This window comes from Camelus bactrianus, chromosome 4 (genome assembly GCF_048773025.1).
Source record: "Camelus bactrianus isolate YW-2024 breed Bactrian camel chromosome 4, ASM4877302v1, whole genome shotgun sequence".
NCBI lineage: Eukaryota > Metazoa > Chordata > Mammalia > Artiodactyla > Camelidae > Camelus > Camelus bactrianus.
Window position 1 is genome coordinate 31129793 of NC_133542.1, and position 21705 is coordinate 31151497.

The 21705-nt window shown below is 37.3% G+C and overlaps 1 protein-coding gene across 6 annotated transcripts in view; it reads left to right on the plus strand.

Annotated features, from left to right (window-relative positions):
• Positions 1 to 21705, plus strand: part of GLIS3 (GLIS family zinc finger 3) — a 498554-nt gene that overhangs the window by 381278 nt on the left and 95571 nt on the right. For all 6 annotated transcript variants that reach the window (XR_012506358.1, XM_074361627.1, XM_074361629.1 and 3 more), the window contains 2 exons: positions 12859 to 13020; positions 17129 to 17239. Coding sequence is in view for 5 of the 6 variants with exons in the window: in XM_074361627.1 (XP_074217728.1) it covers positions 12859 to 13020; positions 17129 to 17239 (273 nt within the window). In the remaining variant the exon portion in view is untranslated. The remainder of the gene's footprint in view (positions 1 to 12858; positions 13021 to 17128; positions 17240 to 21705) is intronic.

Below are 21705 nucleotides of genomic sequence, written 5' to 3' on the forward strand. Positions count from 1 at the left end.
AAAAAACAAGTAATATTTAACTAGGAAAATAGGAGGAAAATGTTTTCCCAGGCTAAGGAAATACAAGTGCAAATGCCCTGAGGTAAGAAAGGACACAGCATCTCCAGGGAACTGAAAGACCAGTCTGGCTGCAGCCAAGGGAGCAAGAGGGAAGAAAGAGGAGGTGAGGAGGAGGGGGGAGAGTAGGCAGGAGCCAAACCAAGCAGGACCTTGTAAGCCATGGTTAGGCTTCGGTCTTCATCCAAAACCAGTGGGAAATCTTTGAAGAGTTTACCACAGGGAGTAACATGATCAGATTTCTAGTTTTCATCAGATTACTCCTGCAGCCATTTTGGGCAAAAGTAGGTGGAGGAGAGTCTTTAGGAGATTACTGAAGTAGACCAAGTGGAAGAGGATGGTGGCTTAGACTAGGGGAGGTCAAATGTTGATGGAGAGAAGTAGAGATGTTTGAGAGATACCTAGATACTAGAGATGGGTGTGTAGGAGAGAGAGATGTCAAGGATTATTTCCGGGTGCTGGGCTGCACCGTTGAATAAATAGAGAGCAGGGAGTGAAGCGCTGTATGAGGAGAAAAGTCATTGTTAAGTGTTGGAATATTTACTTTGAGGTACCTGTGAACCATCAGTATGGAAACATTGAATAGGAAGTAGGGTCTGGAGCTCAGAGGAGAGGTCCAGGCCAAGTGTAACAGTTGATAACCCTGTGCCTTCTGATATGATACAGGTTGGATTTTTATATCCAACAAAGGAAAATAGTAAAATGAACTATTTTTCTCTTTCTTGAGGAATTTTACTTCAAATGGAGTTAAAAATGCTATAACAAATATTTAGGCAAATATTGAATCATTAACCATTTTTCAAAAAACATTTACTGAGCATCTAATACATATTAGGCACTTGTTATATTATGGGAACTTCTAAAATATCATTCTTTTCTCCATAAGTAAGGTTACTTTGAGGAAAGGCTTAGCCAAGTGGGCAACTAAGAAGGATTAAGTTTTGTCACCACTGGTACTAAGTTGGTAGTAAATTCAGGAGCTTCTTCATTTGATGAAATGAATGAGGGTTCATTCTGTAAAGTATTTCACTGTTTGGCTGAATGTGCAACCTTGAAGTCCTTCCAGAATGCTCAGGTTGACTATTTCATGACAGGTCTGACTTTGCATTCGTTTCTCAGCAGCCTAAGCGTCTGAGTGGTTTACAGATGCATACCACTTTTATTTTTTAATTTGAGAATCACAGTTATTAAAAACAAAAGAGTATGCCAAGAACGTAAGACTCATAATGCTTTATAGTCATTATTAATGACTTCCCTCTATGCTCAGACTTTGGTGAGAATGATTGGTATAATTTAGGATTTTGACACTATTCACTATAGCAAATTTAAGCTACTAATATTTTTCACTTTGTAAGAAAACAAAAGAAAAAGCATGTTTGGATTCCTTCCAAAACACATTTTTTTCTTTATCTCTTTAACCTCTTGAGAAGTAACATTACCTTGGAGTTGCACAGAGGAAATCTTTGTTAAATGACTGAGTCCTTTTGATCATGATTCTAGTTGTCGACCTGCCACTTACTGTGTCTTTGGCAAGTCACTTGACCTCTCTAGGCCTCAATTCTCTTCACTTGTAAAATCAGGGTAATAGTATTCGATAATTTGAATACATGTTAAGATAATGATAATGATGGCTAACTTTCATTGGGAATTTACTGTGTGCTAAATAGTTTCATGTCAGGATTGTTGGCTCTGTAAGATGACTAAGGAGATAAAATAAACATCTTAGAAATAATATGTTTTACTCATTTTAAAATTTCTTTGGAGAATAAGAAACAATAGTAGTTTAAATTCAGTGAAAAGATCAACTACTCTAAATAATATGCCAGTATTCTCATCAGAACAAAATATCCATGATCCACTTCAAATGTGACAATTTAGGTGAAATTTTACCATTCTTCTGGTACATGGAGTCAGGTTCCAGAAAGAGGAGGAAGTTATGTTAAGTAGAAGAGTCAAGGGAATTGAGATTACAATTCTTAGCCAAAGATTTACTTAAGAGTTACAGGGATCAAACTCAGCACATGCATACAGTGATTGAATACCCCATGGGTCTCAATATGTAAAAGGTCATACATGGAAAGGGTTAATGGATTTGATGATAGTTTCTTGCCCATGCTTAAACCATAGGGATATATATAGGAAGAAGGGGCAAGATGTAAGAGTGATTCCGTCAAAAAACAAGAAGGAAAAGGGCTCAAAGAGGAGTTAGATAGTTTAAAATCAGAACAAGGAAGAAGAGCAAGGAGAAGGAATGGGAGGTTTTCTGAGCACCTGCTATATGCCAGTGAGGCACGTGATGGGAGAGACATGTGGAAGAGATCAGTTGTGAAAGCAAGAATGTTGGAGGTGAGGCCTTTTGGAAGCAAGCGAGTGAGTAGTCTTGATGAATCTTGCGGGTTGTCAAAAAAATTGTCAGTCCCGGGACTGTGGAGCTGCCCTGGAGCATCACTCCGCACTCGCACCTCTGTAGTGGCTGCCAGGGCTAACGCATGGTTTGAGTTCCATTATTTTCATATCTGCTTCTTTTTTTAAGCAGCCAGATGCTGATGACTTTTAGCAAGTACCAGAATTTATATTTAAGCCATGCATAATGAAAATTGACGGCTTTTTGTTGAGAACAGCACGGTGTCGGGAAAATATCCCTGCCACTCTCTTTCTCCCTGTCACAGTGGTGGAAATTTTACATTTGAAAGTGAAAAGGCTTAAGATATAATTTTTTAATCCCATCTTTCCTGCCCACTTGCATCTTTTCCAGAGCTTGTCAGGGCCAGATCTGGAATAGTAAGAGCCATTAAAAATTTGGCATCCTGTGCTCTGCTTTTTGGAATAAACTCAGTGTGGGCCAATTTATGGTAAATTATTCTCTTCATGTGTGAATTTCCTTTTCTCTTTTGGCAAATTCATGCTTGCCTCTACACCCCTGCACACAGATCTTAAATACACACAGTTATTACAAGAATCTGTGTGGGATATGTGTGCAAGTGTTAGTGTGTGCCCGTGGCTGTACCCACAAGTGCATATGCACATATTTGCACCTATGTGCCTATATGATAGCAAATTGACTTAAACAGTTTGTCTTGGAAGTTTGTGTTGCTGTATGTATGTTAGCATACATTCTGTTGCAACCCGCAAACAGTTTCTCAGTCAAGAGATGACAGGATTCAGCAATCATTTTGGGAAACACCATAGTAAATAAATATATTGCTTAGCTCCTTTAAGCTAGGCACGCCAATTCTTAATAAAACTGAAGACAAGCAGTGGCATTTCTTCTCTTTGTAGTTGAAGACAACTACAGGGCAGTCTGTCCACTGCCGACAGAAAAGGCAGAGCCAAGGCCTTGCTGCAGTTCCTGTGCTCTGACTACAGAAATATCTGGAGCTAGGAGTAGTTACAGTCTTGGGTTGTATCAGATTGTAGTTTCTTCCTCCTATTCAGAGAGGTTGGCTATAGGATGGTGGGCAGAGGCATTGCGTGGGAAATTGCTTGACCAGCTTTTTGGGGATATTTGACTCAGGGCAGTTCAGGGCAGGGTCCCAAAGATCTTTTTTCCTTGCATGAGAAGCTCTGATGAGAGGCTGTTTCCTGGCTTATTTGAGGGCATATTAGCTCAGTTTAGGGCAATTTAAAACAGTTTCTTTTCCTTTGTGTATGAAGAAGGCACACATTTATGTGCCTTGAATTATTATTGCTAATAACATGTTCCCAATGGGTCTGTGTATATTTAGCTAAGATTTGGAAAAGGGTGTGGTAGGAAAACAGCTCACTCCCTTCACCAGTATTGCTACAAATTTCTCAGAACATCAATAAAGAAGTTAATGCATCACATCCACAAAAAAAATACAGCCATATGTTGTTGTTAGTATTGTTTCCCCTAACATGATTAGATATTAAAATAATTATATATTTTACAGTAATTCTGTAGAACATTAAATCCAGCAAAACCCATAAATGCATTTTATAGCTTTTGCGATGTTGACTATTTGATGTCATCATGAATGGTGACTGGCCCTACCTAATTAAAAGGCCTTAATGAGCTTATTACACAAGGAAGTCTAGGACATCAATATGCTTTTTTTACAAAGCGTTCATTTTCTCCATTTTGTTTAGCATTTATTTAGCAAGTAATCTGCGGTCACTTGAGTATATGCCAAGCACTGTACCCAGTGCTGGCAATAAAAAGATTAATAAGACTCAGTCCTTTATCCTCATAAAGCTCTGACAGCCTAGTGGGGGAGACAAACAGTCTAATTAGTGTACCTCTGTGCATTAGCAAGGCAGTGGGCAAGGCATGGTGGTGTGGGGGGAGTGATCCATTGTACCCTGGTGAAAGCATAAAGGAGGGCCTCACAGAGGAGGTGACGCCAAACTAAAGGGTCAGTAGGATGTCACCAGGCACAAAGAATAGCAGGGGCAGAGGCAAAATAGAGTTAGGGAACTGCAGCTGGCCTGGCCTGGAGCCCGATGGGAAAGGTGGGAGGACAGAGAGGAGGGGACAGACCTGGCCACATACATCCTCAGCCCTTCTGTCACAGGTGGTCTCTCTCCTCCTCTGTTTCTGTTTCTCCATTTCTCTTTTCCTTTTGCTTACTTAGTTCTCTTTTACTTCATTCATCCCTATCTGTCTTAAACTTGAGAGACCTTTGAGAGGAACTAGGGCTTTAGAGAATGTTTCTGACATTTTTAAAATGAAAAAAAAAAAAAAAGTGCCTAAAATCCAAAGGCTGATTCCTCCAACTTCCCTTCATCCTCACTCCTAGTATATAGAAAATAATTTGAGGGTGTCTTGGAGCAGACTGGGTCAGATTCCAAATTTGTTCTGAGTGTGTGTCTGCCTCCTGGCATGTGCTACGAATGCAGGAAAAGTAGGATGGAACCTGACAGTTATTGTGGACCATCCACACAGCCTCTAGAGGGCTGAATGTGCAAGAAACTCTGTATTCCCTGGCCCGCTGGTGTACAGATTGGTACTTACAGAATTTGAAAAATTGTTTTCCTAAATATAGAGGAGCAAAATATCTAAAAGTTGCTTTTATAAATATACTTTATATATACTTCATGAAATATTGTGCTTATGAAGATCCATGTATATGGGATTACATCTAACTCTGTGGTGGTCAGAAACACAGATACACAGAAAATTAAATAATTTAAGTTCTTTTAGGTATATTTATGCAGGACCAATTACGTAGCCATAAATATATTTACTCTACTGGCATGCAAGCAAAGTGCATTTACTGAGGTCTGACTGTGAACCTCTGAAGGATACATGCTCTGGTAGATATGTATTTGCAGACCGCATGGAATCAGTGCTAGCAAACAACAACAACAAAATCCAGGCAACTTACTTCTTGTTATGTTTAAACAACCCCACACAACCAGTTTTCATTATTTACCCACTCACAAAATAATTATTTGCTTGAAATTGTAGTTTTCTGGCATTGTATTGACATGACATGAATAATATATGATCCTTTATATTTGTTGAATAACTGGAGATAGCCATATGATCTGTTTTAAATTTCAGTGTTGCGCTGTGGAATATTCTTTTCCCAGAATATAATGCCCATGATGAGGTTCCATTTGTCCCCAGCTCCTTTCAATTTTTATAAACCAGACATTTGATAATTTCCATAAAAATTTAGTACGGTTCAAATGTTGGCACAGAAATGACATATTTCTCTCTACAATGGCATGTGGCTTCTAGAAACATTTTTTTCCTCTTTTCATTTTTTATGTTGCCCCCTCATTTATTTTGCCACCTCGTTTAAAGTGCCCTTTTAAAGATCAGCTGCTGCCCATGACCCAGAATGTTAAAAAAACAACAAATTGCCTTAAACCAATAGGAAACACATACATACTGCCCATTTAGGTAACCTTTGTTTAATACAGATTTCTTAATCAAAAACAAGAAACACAACAAGCCAGGAAGTTGTATTTATGAGCTAGTTAGTAGGTTCATTTTGTACACTAGAATAACAAGGAAAAACATAGTAACTGGAATCTCTTTATTACTATGGTTTAGGAAAAACATTACAGAAAGGGTTTTATATTAATTCTACTAAATGTTAATGGTTCCAGAAAATCTGGATGAATGAGTACTGTAGACCACTTCAGAATGCCAGATGAGTGGCATGCACTGAAGGAGTTGACTCACTGAGGCCAAAGTGTCAGTCTCCTCCCCACTCTGGCTGCCCCAGCCAAGCCAAGGAGACCAGGAAACTTTGAAGGCTGTCCTCGGAAATGCAAGTGCAAATCTATTCAGATACTTGGAAACTTTGGAAAATCAGTTTAGGGTGCACTGATTTCCTTGAAGTTAAGAGAACTCTCAGGATTATCCAGAGGTAATCCTACCACAGTGTTAAATAAATTTCCGATGAGGCCACTATTTCTCTGCCTAGAACCTTTGAAATATTATAAAACCGGTATTACAATTTAACAACCAAATGGAAACAGAAACTCCCTTTCTGTGGGTACATTGTTCCCTTATGGACAAGAAGGTGATTAGACTGAAAATATGAGTAAAATCACAAAGTGAGAACAGAGACATCTTCTCTGTCCTCATTACAGAATTAGTAGTCTGAATGAAGCATGGAGAGGAAGGAACTCCGTATTACTCAGTGTAACAAATTCATGAACTAGACACTTTTTAAAAGCCTCAAAACATTTGGATTATTTTCTTTTTCTCCCTTTATGTAACACTTTCTACAAACTGAGGTGGTAAATACTAAGATTTGCTGGAGCATCCAGTCCTAAGGAGAATGCACTGGGAACAGAAACCACAGCGTGGCACGAGGCGAGCCAGATGTCCAAATGCGAATGAGACTGAAGGAGAAACGAAGTCAGATGGTCCCCGTGTGCTTCTGCAGTCTTTCCGTTTTGTTCCTTGTCTTTTTTTTCCCTGACTTTTCTTTCTTTCTTTCTTTCTTCTTTTTTTTTTAAGTTTTTTTCCAGACAACACTTTCTGGAAACCTAAATTTAAAAATTAGATTTTAGTCTTCCACACTTCTTAAAACATTTGCATTCTTTTTTATTGAAGTATAATCAGTTTACAATGTTATGTCGATTTCTGGTATACAGCATAATGTTTCACACTTTTAAGGATGAAGCTGCCGTAATCTGGTTCATCAAAAGCAAGCACTTTCTTTATTCCTTCATTTTTGCTCTAATTCTTTTGTTTATTTTATCTCTTTTTTGTGCTTTAAATCCCATCCCATTACACTTTCAACCTGAGGGAAGTTTAATGATTCCAAGAACCTTACTTCTCAAAGTGGAATGTTTGAATATTCAACATTTAGAAGTATGAGCTTGGAGACAGTTACAGATGCAGAATCTTGGGCCCTAATCTGCATCTACTGAATTAGAATCTATATTTTAACAAGATGCCCAAGTGATTTATGAGCACGTAAAGGTGGAAACACTGTCTTGGAAGGAAGCTTCTAAATCTCACATGAATACGTGAGTCAGATTTCTCACCTCTTCTCAGGTGTGTGAAGTGGCTTGGGCCCTCAGCTGTGCTTTGGCTCCCTCTTTCTGATCACAGGAGAAGCCATCTTTCATTTACACCTATTGCAGGTATGTCCATGATTCAAGTGAACTTGAACTCTTGGGCTTATTGTGGAAGTCACCTTGAATATATCCACAGCATTATAAATATTTGCTGACCTTTCCACCAACGCCTTTCATCTCTGTTGTCTTTGCGCTTACGTGGAAAATGCAAACTAGCGTATAATTCATCAGTCAGTCCAGGCGCTGCACAACATACCTTAGCTTCAGCCGTTACTAATGGGATTAATTGGTCTTGACTATGAAGTTATAAAAGCTTATACCTCCAAGGGTCATAAACACTGAGCCTTAATTGAAATCAAATGTATATTTTTAAAAAGCATGTCCAGCATCATAGACTCCTTTCTGTTTTGGCTTTGTTGACACTAGTCATGGTATAAAAATCTGATCAGGAAAGGTTTGTTGTTTTTACTGCTTTGAATATGAATTTGTGCTGCTCAGCACTCTAAGTAGCTGATTAGGGGAGGGCATAATATTCTACTTGATTATTGGTTACACATATGGAATAAATCCTATTTTAATGGTGTCTAATGAGTCTTTCATTTTCAAAACCTTACATAAAAGCTTCTAATAGAAAGGGAAAGTAATATTTCAAAGGTCATCTTAATGCCACTTAATGTCAACAATCTGTAATCAAGCCAATATATAGAGATGGTGATTACAGTCCAGTTGTGATCCTTTAAATATGAAATAATCTCCTAAATTAACAAAGTGATGCAAGCTAAGGGGTTCTCTGGGTTTGAGGCAACTTACACTTTTTTATTACGGTTTGTTACTTGGAAACAGCGTTGGAGTTAGAGTTTTGTTGTTTTTTTTTTTCTCAGAATGAGGCTTTATGCAGTGCAGTATTTTCAAAACCCACGAGATTTAAAGTTCTGTCACTTACAGTTTCATGCATTGTTCTTCTGTGTGTCTGTAAAGCCACTGAAATGTATGATTGGAAAATGATGGCTCCCCTTCAGTGCTTCTTCTCAACAGCCGAATGTAATGAGCATTAGAAACGTGGGGTGTTTTGTTGGTCAGGAGGCCACCAAGGGAACTTGTAGGCATACCTATTTCAGAACTAGACATATGCTTGGCAACAGATTAAATAATCAGGCGTTTAAAGAATCTCTAGTGTGAGATCAGTGTTCTGGAATTTTGTCTCATTTGAGGTGCAAATGGAGATAACCCTGCTTTATCCTGGGATGGAGATGTTCCTTTTCAGTCCAGGGCTGTTGCTAGTCTATATGACTGTTGTCCCAATTAGAAATGGATGAATTCTGCAAGATGCTTTATTATTGCCAGGAGACTTTCTTAAGAAAATCAACAGTGATTACGATATGAATGGTATTCTGAACTCACAGGCACCTGTAGTAGCATCAGAATCTCCTGGAAGGCTTGTTAACACTCAGATGTCTGGGCCTCCACCCCTAAGGTTCTGTTCTGTGAGTCTGTGGTGGGGCCAGAGAATTTATATTTCTGACAAGTTCCCAGGATATGCTGATGCTGCTGGTCCAGGCACCACGTTTTTGAGAATCACTGCTCAAGGTTCAGCAGTATATCTGCCCAAGGTCCTGCCCAAGCACGGACCTTGCTTCTATCGTCCCATGAGTAAAGTTTGAGTTTTATTCATCTTGTTCCTCCCAATGCCAATGCATAGTGCCATGCTCATAGGGCTTACTCAGTATTTGTTAGAGAAAAAAAGAATGCTATTAAGATAAAATGACTAATGTGTATCAGACCCCTTTCCCACCACCATTCCCTCCCACATTACCATTCTGCATTTTTCTTTCTTTTTGTTCTACTTCTCCTCCTTCTACTACCCCTCTTCGATTCTGAGAATTTGTTGTTTTTCTCTCACTTCTTGTATATGGCCTGGGTTTGAGCCATAGGCAGCCTCAGGCCCGATGATCCAGAATTGTGTGTGTCACTGGAACCAGGGTTCCTAACTCCACAGTCACTCCAGGAAGGACATAACCAGAGACTAAGATATTTGTCAATTTTTGTGTAGAGATTGGTATGTGGCAGTGACCCAAGCAGTCAGGTGACAATTTGGACCTTAGATCTCAGGATATACTTTGCACTTTAGGAGTCTTGGTGAGAAAGCATTTGGCCAAACTGAAGGAAACTCTTCCGCCATGGTCCCTGCTTTCCTACTTTAAATGTTCATTTACTCACTCATTAAAGATTTGGAAAACATGAAAAGAAAAGAAAAAAGGAAGAAGAAGAAAACAAGGCATCCATTTACTCAAACACCCAAAGCATCCAGTTTGGCTGTATTTTGTAACAATCTTTTGTAGTTCTACATAAACGTTAAATTTTAATGCATTTGCATTTAATTGAATTTATAAATCTGGGGGTAAAATTGCCTGTAGGAGAGGAAATTCTTTTGTTGAATTACAGGGCTATTCCCACAATGAATGATAATGATTCATTACAAAATTGTTTGCTTTCAAGTTTCATCCAGAGACCATTAGAGAAATGAACAGCACCTAATTTCTCTTCTAGCAGAATTGTTAGTGTGACAAGTTCAGTTAAGTGTGGTTCTCTGCATACTCCTTCGGTGGGTTGGGTGTTAGGAGCCATTTGTCAATTCTTCAGTGATTTTATTGGTTTGAGGTTCATGGTTTCTTCCCAGTGAATTTCTTCAACATGAGTGAGTGGTGATGTATAAGCTCCAAAGTACATGAGGTTTCCTTTCTCTTGCCTTTATTAACTCAGTGCTGTCAAACCTCTTCACTCTTAGTCTTTTCACCTGAAAATACTAAAATTTTAGTACAAGTGCTACAAATACTTTTGTCTCCTGGCCTTTCTTGTTACAGAGGAAACATTTGAGATCAGCTGGATTTTCATGATTTTTAAAAAATAATCTTTTTGTTGTCATTTTCAGTCTGGGTGCCCATAATTTCGTCCATCTTTGCTATTTTTAAAAAATAGTCAAGAAGTTCTCAGATGCTCACTTTTCACTGATTTGCGTGGAATGCAGCAAGCTCTTTGGTCTTTGATTATTGCTTCTCTTAACAATAATAACTAGCAATTTAACTGGACACTTTAGTGGACATTTACATGGGCATTTAACTGGAGAAAGTTTAGAACACTAGTCTACAGTTAGTTTATATCTGATGAAGTGACAGTGGAGTTAGGTCTAGGACGTGTCTGGGATCCCTCTCATCACTCTGTGGTAGATCTGGGGGTCTTCTTCACAGAAACCTTGTTACGCTAATATGGTTCTCCAGGCGAGTGTTGGTGCTGAGACAATACAGTCTTCTTTCTGACCAAGATCTGGGGTGACTAGAGAAGGGAGTGGATGCTGAAGCCTACTCGGGTCTTGGTATGCACTCCTGGAGTTGGCCCCACGATGATGCCCCCCCCCCAAAGAGCGTTGGTAGGAACGAGGCTGCAGGCTTGATGGGTAGAATACCACAAGCTCATTTTAGACCTAAATGTGGTCTACCAGGTGATTCCAAGACAAATAAACTGAGCTCCAGAAGCTTGCAGAGTTATCATTCAGAATGAACCTTAAAAACAGAGGTTTGAGTGGCAGAGGCCTCTGAGCCATGAATTGGGATTTCTTTGAACCTCTGTATTCTCAAACTTGATACCCATTTGAAAACCTGAAGAAATAAACCACTTAAATCCCCTCTCCCTCTAGCGATAAAACAGTGTATGTCTTTTACTCTGTTGAAAAATAGTTGGCTTCGTCAGCAATCATCTTCTGTTCGGGCTAAATTTATTTTTATGTGAAATAGAAATCAGGAAAACACCAAAATTATTTTAAGCAAAATATCAAAATTGAAATAAACCAACATATGTCTGTGAAACATGTATAACTCTCAATCAAAAATAAGTGCAACTTTCACAAATTTCTTAAAATATTCCAGCATGCAAAATCTGGACAACTTAAATAGAGGGAGTTGTGACATGTTTGATTATTCTTTCTCCTTAGTTCATTCTTTACTTAAAGGTAAAAATTCAAATACCCCAAACCTGGCCAGCTCTGTAATCCCTTCATGAACAATATACTCCCTCATCTATTGTAATAAGAGAACCAAGTAATTTTATAACATTTCTTGTAGTAAGTTTAAGTTATATTTGCTAATTTTTAATGAAAACCACCCTAAATTTACCCTCTTTACTTCTGTCCTCATCATCAACCCCTATATTCCTAAGAAGTGAGGTTTCTTAATTGCTTTAAGCATATTATGCTGTATTCTGATAGTTTTTCCATGTTTCTAAGTTTTCCTTGCAATGGGAACTCAAATGGCATTAAATTTGTCAAAGTGAACATAAATATTCTGGGGCTTAGCACCAAAGAGAGAGTTAAAGGATAAATGCTCATCTCACATTTATGCTTCATTTATAGGCTTTCTCTAACACATTTCCTATTAGATTGGCACTTCAAGAATTGAAATTACTTTGACCCTCTAATAGTAGCTAATATTTTGCCCACAGAAGACTTTAAGTAAATATTACCATCAATAAATATTATTGACAAACCAATGAAGCATTTCTTGAAATCTTTAGCTTTTCATTTTTAATTCTTCTCTTCAAGAACTAGGTAACAAATTTCTTAAAGTAATAAGAATAAAACTATTACTTTATTTGGAAAATGGTTTAACACTAAATAGAATGTCTTCACGTTCTAAAGCATGTTAAAAACTTTATCTCGTTAGGCTTGGCATCACCCTGTATGTTAACAAGGTGACTCTTGGGAGTTGAAAACCACTTAAGACAGAGTTAAGAAAGTTTATGATCATAATGATTCAGCAGACACATATCCTTTTCATCTCAGACTCTTGGATCTTCAGGTTACTTTTTTTTTCTTGTACATCACTCTGAATTATTTTTGTTAGTTTATTAGTTGTAAAAAGTTTCTTCCTTCCTGGTTCCTTCAATTTAGACCAATTTGGAAATGGAAAAGTGTGTTAATTTTTTAACAAATCTTTAAGACATGCATTACTGTATTTTTATTAACTGAGCCAGATGGCTCACAGCAAATTTTCTCTGACATAAGTAATCACAGAAATCAGTTTGGGACCCAAATCTGGTATGGAAAGTGGCATGTATATTCAGTGGAAAAATGCAGTTCACATAAACATATGGATATTTTTAGAAGTAATATTTGTTACTGTTTGGATTTCATTTTATTTTTTTGCGTTAAGCTAAGTACAAACTAAGGACATTTATTTTTCCTGTCCCCCAACCCTGGACATTCAAGGTCCTTCTCAACAACCAAAAATTGTTTTCTTTTTGCAGTTTGAAGGTTGCAAGAAGGCCTTTTCCAGGCTCGAAAATCTCAAGATTCATTTGCGGAGCCACACAGGCGAGAAGCCGTATTTGTGCCAGCATCCGGGCTGTCAGAAGGCGTTCAGTAACTCCAGTGACCGCGCCAAGCACCAGAGGACACATCTGGACACTGTAAGAGTGGCAGGAGCTTTCCAACTTCCAGCCCCAAGTCCCGGTGTGAGGAAGTGCCCATTTGATAGTGGGATGGTGAAGGTGTTTGCTTTATGGTCTGCAGGTTATAGGGACAATGCCAAGGGCAGCAGTGAGCCCTGGTAAAGAGCCAGAAAGGGCCCTGTTTGGCTCTTTCCTCTTTTTTCTGTAGTCACAAGTTATCCTAAATATTACAGCTGCCTGGGACGAAGGGAGGCTTCTTGATTACCTGTGTACAAAGCAGAAGCAGTTTAGGGGCTCTCATATAGTAGATTTTAGTAAAGAGAATGACCACTAGAGATTGAACATTAAAATAAGTCTTCAAATATCAAGATACACTAAGATAGATAAGATATGCTATTGCTTAAACTAGGAAGCATTTTTTTTTTCCTTACCCTGATTCTTTTCCTTTTGACCTAAGAACTTTGAGGCTGCCATGATTTTTTTAAAGTGAATCTGGCCTTTTGCTTTAGAAGCTACCTGGTGTTTTCACCTTCAAGTGATCTAAAAAGAATTGGCAAATCTTTCCCAAAGGTTCAGTTTCATCACACTTGCTATGTGTTAACAGCCACGTATCTACTGACATAAACCCTATGAGAACAATTGATTTTCATTACTACACCTTAACTCTCTTATTGCTGAAACATTCTGTTCATTTGCTAATGCCCTTTCCATGATGCTTGTCTTTCATTTTCTCCATTATGTTGATCGTCGTTCTATCCATTTCTCAGGTTTTCGTCCCATTTTCTTTACATGAGGCCAGGTAGGCTATATGTAATTTTTGGTCACTTAACAAAGCCACCAGGATAAATGAATTATACACATCGCAGATCTTTTATCCTACATTCTTATAAATAATGTATTCATGACAGTAGTTTTTCAGTGTTAACATTCTGATGTCTATTATTAAACTACACCAGAATTTGAATTTTGAAAAGATACTGTTATTTTTACGCACCTTCTCATACATATTTAAGATTCTTCTGATGTTATAGTTGACATATTTATTAAATTTTATATTAGTCTCTATTAGTCATATCGATAGAAGTCATTTTAGCTATGTGTCACATAACCTTTCTAAACAGAATTATCTCCTAATATACATAAATGTGATAGTTTGCCTAGTAAATATCTGAAATATAATTAGAGTAATATGGGTGTAAGTTGGACCCTTTCTGCTCTAGCTGAATTGAATTGACAGTGATTTTAGGAATAACAGAATGAAATATTAAATGAATAACTGTGGTGAATAGCAGTATTTCTTAAAGGTAGAAATATGAAAAAAGAATAAATTATGTTAAAATGCCCTACTTTGTATGTCTAAAGTGGTCTTGGTAGAATCTAATAAATTTTCCAATTTGTCATTAAACTTTATCATGGAAGAATGAACATTCATGAGACAAGATTGTCTTGAGAAATTGCTTCTACTCTAGCTAGTTATCTGTAGTTTGAAAGAACTATTGTGAGGCTAAGTGTTATGGTTCTACAATACCTTTCTTTGCTTGGAGCTAATTTTAGCTAATCAAACTAAGAGCATTTTCTAAAATCATTTTGGAATTTTAAAAATACATCCTTTTTTAAAACTTTTGAGGAAAGCTACCTACGATAATAATTTCATGATTCAGTTCAATGCAGTAGCCTTTAAAACTTAGCTATTTTTGTTTTTAAAAAGTATTTCTCTGTTAAATCTGTTAAACCCATCATTTTAACCCAAACTACCTTCTGTTTAAATTTTTATTACATTTAACAAATTGGTAAGCTCTTTTAAAATCTTTTAAGATATTAAGATATTAAACATTTATTTTAAAAAGCAAACTGGAATTGCTTGAAGAATTTGTTATTTAAATTTAGGTCCCCATTCTCTTTCATTAAGCACTCCTTATGCTAATGCTGTCAGAACTTTGGATAAAGTATCTTTTTCAACTAAATGGATTCTTTATTTATAGGAAAATGATTTCCCCGTAAAGATTACTGAGTTCCTAATTCTAACCCTGAAAAATATTATTAATTCATTTCTATGCTAGCATTTTAATATCTAAACCGGGGAGATAATTTTACAGTACAAATGGAAAATTTTAAAAATATAGTTTGATGAAATCTAGCATGCCATTAAAGTTTACGTAATCTGAGTTAGAATGACCAGTACACCAGTACCGCTCAGACCACCCTGGCTTTGCTATTTTGGCATACTAATCCCAGCTGGCTGATGGCAGGGGGAGTGTGAAAGCTAGCTGGGAGAATGTTCAGTATTCAAGCCTTCTTCAAGAACATCTCTAAATCAAATATGAAATGACATTACACATTTCTTTTCAACCCAAATAATGGTGACCATGGTAATAATGGAATAAATTTATATAACACATTAATATTCCCAAAGATTTTTACGTGCAGCATCTCCTCTAATGCTCAGAACATGATCTTATGTGATCACAACATGACTGCCAATAAAGATATTGGCTAATTGCCCCCTAACACTGGGGCAGGATAGGGAAGACTAGGGCAAAAAGCCATGTGAACCCAGAAAAAATTCCCAGGTTAAAGAAAACCTTTGCTTATCCAGTGGAAACTTCATTGGCAAGTGACTTCAGCCCATAATTGGCTCATCATTTTGCAAAAACTGTGACCTGTTGAGAGCCTTGTTCGTGCATTGTTCATTGTTGGATCCCTAATATATAATAAAATGCCCAGCACCTTATGGAAGCAAAATTGCTGCTGGGTGATTCATTTAGTTAGTCGATCAGTCAATGAACAAACACCTAAGATAATCAAACGTACAATTCAAATTGGGAGTGTCAAACTAAATTATGTATTCATGACTTTACCTTGTTCTTGGAATTTAAAAAAATGACAACAAATAACAACAACAAAAAAGTGAATCATATGTATGGTTTCCAGCAGGGCAAACAGTATCATCAACATATATGTTGGCCCACAAAGTGATAACCAAGCACTTGAAAACAGGAACAAAATATAAGCAGTAAGGAAAAATATCTGAAAAATTTTGATGCGGGAGTCAATAGAATAGCAGATTTCTAAAGCCAGAATGCCGTTGTAGAGTCAGAGGCTCAGTTCTCCTACTTACATTTCACCTCGTGCAGGCACGGCTTTAATATCTCACCTGATGAGATACTAAGCGGATGAGTGACTGTTAATACATCTTATAAACACAGTTAATCTTGTATTTTTTTTTTTCAGTTTTAGAATAAGCAGATTTGTATTTACTTCACAAGTTAAAAGCCATATTCTTAAACCCCTGGTTTGGATTTTGTTCTTACAGTAGGCATAGTAGCTAAATCTTGAACCAATGTGTAGTACTCTCATTCATTCATTCCTAATTATCATATTCCAATCAGCAGGGACACAAAAATAAAAAGGAGTCTAGACTGCTTTCGACTCCAACCTCATATCCCCTCAGGCACATGGGGGAACCAGAGGAGCCAAAACTTACGTTCTCATCATGCTCAGCCAAGGGCTTATTCACCTAACCCACGCATAGCACCGCGACTCCTCTACAACTAATAATATTAATGTTTCTCTGCCTGATTTTTCATGTGTCTGCTGTTTGGAACCTACTGTCTTTTGCTAACTTTCCATTAATTTTGCCTTTTAATTCTCTCCCTCTCTCTTTTTGAATCAGGTTTCTTCTGAAACATTCCCAGTCTTTTCTGGACTTTCCTACTGCTTCTTTGTACCTGAACTCTTAAAGAATATGTGTTTCCTAATTTCTGACAGCACCAGAGATTGTTTTCAGGGGAACATAACTGTAAGTATGGCTGGAGATACTTAGTAATAATTTCCATATTAAACAATGCCACAGGAAGTTTCATGGTAAAAGTGCAGTCTACAGCAACCTCTTAAAAATCATCAAAGATAAGACATCTCTTTGTTTCTTGAAAGTTTACTCGTCTCTCTGCTTTGATGCAGACTTACTGGCCTTGCTAATGAAAACGCATGAGGATCACCAAGCATTTCACCTTGGGCAGCTGGTAACAGTTCATGCTCTGAAGACAGTAGTCTTTGAGTAAACCTTCCCCAGTTACCGTTATGATTTAACCACAACTGTTTCTTTTTTTCTTTCTTTCTTATCTAGAAACCTTACGCTTGTCAAATTCCAGGATGCACCAAACGCTACACAGACCCAAGTTCTCTAAGAAAGCATGTGAAGGCACATTCTTCTAAAGATCAACAAGCAAGGAAAAAGGTAATTTTAAAAGAGAATTTGTCCAGTCAGGAAACGCACATTTAAATTCCTCTCGCAATACCAGGAGCTTCTGCAGGGCACTGGTAATTCTACTGCTTCTCAAGTGTAACATTTTTTCGACTCTTTAACTAGAGAAGTCTTCCATGAAGTGATAGCAAGGCTATGATTTGCATAACTGATTTAACCAGATATGAATTTCTGGGGAAAGTTTGTATAATAGGAGTTTGAGAAAATTAGTGAAAGTCACCTAAACTGGGAAGTAACAAAATTAAGTCCAAATTGCTAAAGAAAGTTGAATTGGGGAATACAGCACAACAAAATGCCTTTCTGGAGATAAGTGCTTTTTCTTAAAATATCAACTGGCAAAAATCATTAGCTCTGATGAAGAAGGTAGGTCGTCTCTAGGAAGAGTAAGTATAGAGCATTCCTTCCTTTAAGCGTAGAAAAAACACATTCCTTAACAGGTACTATGTATGAAAGTTTGAGAAAGGAATTGAACCTGAAATTGCTTTGACCTCAGTGAGGGCTTAGTTCATCTGTCAAAGTTCATGGAAATTATAGTATCTCAGATTCGGAGGAAATGTTAAAGATCAACCTGCCAACCCACATGACTTGCTCTCCTGACCTCAGAATGTCTCCAGCAAGTGGTTGGCCATGCTGTGCTTTAACACCTTAGGAAATGAGGAGCTTACTACCAGGGGTTAGCACAGTGCCGGTTGAGGGCTCATATATGGAAATAATTTGACCTCTTCCCCATGAGTTAGTAAAATGCCCAGTTAGACGGATTTGATAGATATTCTTAATAGCATACAAACCCACTCTTGTAAGTCAATTGTGAAATCATTTATTTTTTTCTCTGTATAAATACAGTTGTCTCTTTAATTGGAATTCAAGAGACAAAACTGATAACAGATGATCATTATCAACAGATGATAATAGATGATTATTCAACATGGATTGAATTCCAGTGTTTTAAAATAGAAAAGGAACTGCTAAGTGAATTAATAATATAAATAAAATTGTAAGGAGGATGCTTAATAATCTTGAAATAATACACCATTGTTGCATACTGTTGACTGTTCAGCAGGACTACCGTCTGAAATGGTTTTTGTCGGTATCTGTGTATATCTTACAAAGTTGAAGTAATGAGTTGTGTTTGTTAAAAATAATAATAATAAACTCTCTTGCTGAGAGCTTTTCCTCCTAAATCTGACCATTCTCCATCTCCAAATTGTCCCAAATGTGGGAGATTTTACTATAATAGCAAATCTGTCATGAGATTGAAGAGCATCTTCTTGGAAAGGAACAGTTGTTATGGACATGATGGAATGTAAGTCCCATGTCTGGATAAATAAACAATATGATCTTCAACTTAAAACGGTAAGCCAGGTTGACAGTAGGTATGAAAACATAATGGATATTTTCAGGAATTATTAATGGTTTCTATTGTTCAAACACGGTATGTTTCAGCCTCTTTATAAAGGAAGAGTAGTTTTAATTGTGTGAAAGATTCTTGAAGTGCTAATTTAAAAAAGAAAATCAGACCTTAAGACTACAATATATAAATTTATAGGCAATTTGCAGACAACCTTCAATAGGCAACCCAGATAATAAGGATATACTTTCAAGGAGCAGGAGTGTTGTAATCTAATGTCAAATTTTACAATAGTCTGTCAAATTTTTTCTTATGTAAAATGATATATTGTCTCTCCAGTGATTTAGCTTTTGATGTTCACTTGTTCACTCTTTTTCCTGCAAGTGGTTGAATTAGATTTGACTGACTTTCATTGCCTAGTCCTCAGTGACAAGTTTACTGTGTTTACTTTCTGAATTTTAACCTGTCCTTTTAATCTGGAGATTTAAAAAATCCTATGTGGATCTGTGATGGACTAATTTGTGGAAATTAAAATGATGACAGTTGCTCCATCCAATAAAAAGAGTGAATCTAACTCCCAGGAGAAGCAGTGCTAATAAACCTGAAATCAGTCAACCCACATTTTTAAACCTTGCACTGGTATACTGGTGTGTAATATTTACATGGTATAATATAGTTACTAGACCTCAGAGAGATTCTAATTGCTAACTCACATCAGGGCTTGGTATTTGAAATATTTCCTGGCAGCAACAATAAAAAAAGTAAGAAACAATAACCCTTTTAAGGCAGAATTAAGATTATTTATGACTTTAATTAAAAATTGAAAACTGGCATCATTTCAAAAAGCCTTTACAAAAATGTGAATTCATCAAAAATAACCATAAAAATTCCAAGGTGATAAAGGCACAGTGGAGTAATGGTCCCAGCCCTAGGGAATTGTTTTGTTGAAAAGAATAAAACCCTTTTCTGTCACACCCTGTTAGTCATGGACTTGTTTAATATACCCTGCCTGCCTGCCTGCCTCTAATCCTCTTTTTAACCTCCCCCTAGACACTAAATGACATTATTTTGGTCTTAAAGTGGCTGGCTTTGTGAAGCCTTTCTCTGAAATCAGGGCCAGTGACAAGGCACCCTCACCCGTAAGACGGATGTTTATCAGGAGAGGTAGCGATCTCATAAGTGATGCCCTGGTGGTGGGCATGTGGCCCTTTCCCACACCTGCTGGATCCTACCGAAAACCAAGAGCCTGAAGTCTCAGCTAAATGTTATTCAAGCGGTGAAAAGAAAGAAAAAGAAAAAACTTTTCTGCAAAGGAATTGGGATAGTTTGACTCACTGCATGTAGAGAGTAACTTTTCTCTTTGTCTGGCGTTTGCACACCCACACATCCCATCAGCTGATGTACAGACTTCTTCCATCGAATGTGCTTTGCAGATCTTGAGTCCATTAAATAGAGGGCTACACAGATAAATGAGTAGCAAAATACTTAAGTCACCCGCTATGGTCTCCAGTGAGAATAGAATTTAGCCTGCAGAGCAAAAGGCAGAATTTGTCCTTCAATTCTCTCTGATAATGAGTGGTGAAATAAGAGAAAACTGAGGTAGTAAGCCACTTGAAATTTTCCTCAAGGCTGTGAGCTTTATCAGAATTTTTCATTTTCACCTTGGAAGTGCCATAAGCAGGGAGGTTTCCTTCAACTCTGGCCTACTATCAAAATGGACTTTTTTTAAGTGAACGCAAAGAATGCTGGGCCAAAAGATAGAGATGATGTGAATCTTTCATCCATTTTACACTTCCACAAAGATTCCAAACTTTGGGTGTGATTTGTTAAACGTTTGTTAAACATTCACCTTTGACCCACCGTGGTTGATGACTTTCACTTTTGTGACATCAACACAGGCAAACACAGCATTTGAAATGTATATGAATGCAACATGTATTTATATTTCCTACTTTAGAGAACAGCATTGTGTAGCTTTCTGGCCAAAATAGAGCTACTTATTTAATGCAGCTCTCCTCATGTTGAACTGGTGATTCTTTGAAATCTGTTCAGGGCCTCCACCATCCCATATGTACTCAAAAACTATAAAGAATTCCATTAAGCACAGCTTAGGCTCACCTAGCTTTGTGCAGTTTTTGGAATCTTTAAAAAAAACCTATGTGAAAAAATATATATTTTCCCCTAAACGAAAGCATATATCAAAGAGCTAGTGAGGCTCACGTTGCTGTCAGTTGTTTTCTGTCATTATCTACATGGCAGAAGGCAGGTACATGTGGGGACACAATCAGAGACCCTCCCAGATTTTGACATCATCTTTTCCTTCATCATTCCTTCCTTCCTTCTTTCCTTTCACTCTGTTCAGGAATAAATTAAAAATTATTCCAACTCTTAAAGGAATGTCAGTAATAGACACATATTACCAACATATTTTAAGATGAATTGGCAGCTCTCCTTCCTCTCACATTTAGGAAATCACATTGGAATTCAAGTAAGAATGATGCTATTACAGGGATTACGTTAAAATGGCACTAATTTTTTGTTAAGTGAATCACTAACTTCTCTACTTTAACAATTGTTGGTGACAAAGTACTTACATCACACCTCAGAATGATGGTGAGACATACTACCTGCCTGAATGTCCAGATGTCTCAGTTGAGGGTAATGGATTTCAAGTAAGGTACTGGGTATGCTTTTGTGAGACAAGCAACTTTGGTTCAAAATAGTGATGCTAACTAGTAACTACATTTAAATGAAAAGAAAAAGTCAAGTTAAGAAGTTGATAGTACTGATTTAGAGTTGAAACCAGTTGCCAGGAGGCTTCTATTTTAAGTAGATCCAGTATGAAACCAGCTATGCTTTTAGGAACATTTTGATGCCACTTGATGATTGGAGCTATTAAAAAGGAATTGAGAATTTACATTTGGGTGTGGGAAAGTAGAGGGTAAGGGCAGTTGCCCATGAGATGAAATAGTGAGAAAAAGCTTGTTCCTTTCTGGAGAGAACAGATAAGCTGCCTTGAGCTTTGAGAATACAGAAAAATACATACTTACATCTCTGGGCTAGTAGCCCAGTATCTTTTTTAGCCATTAAA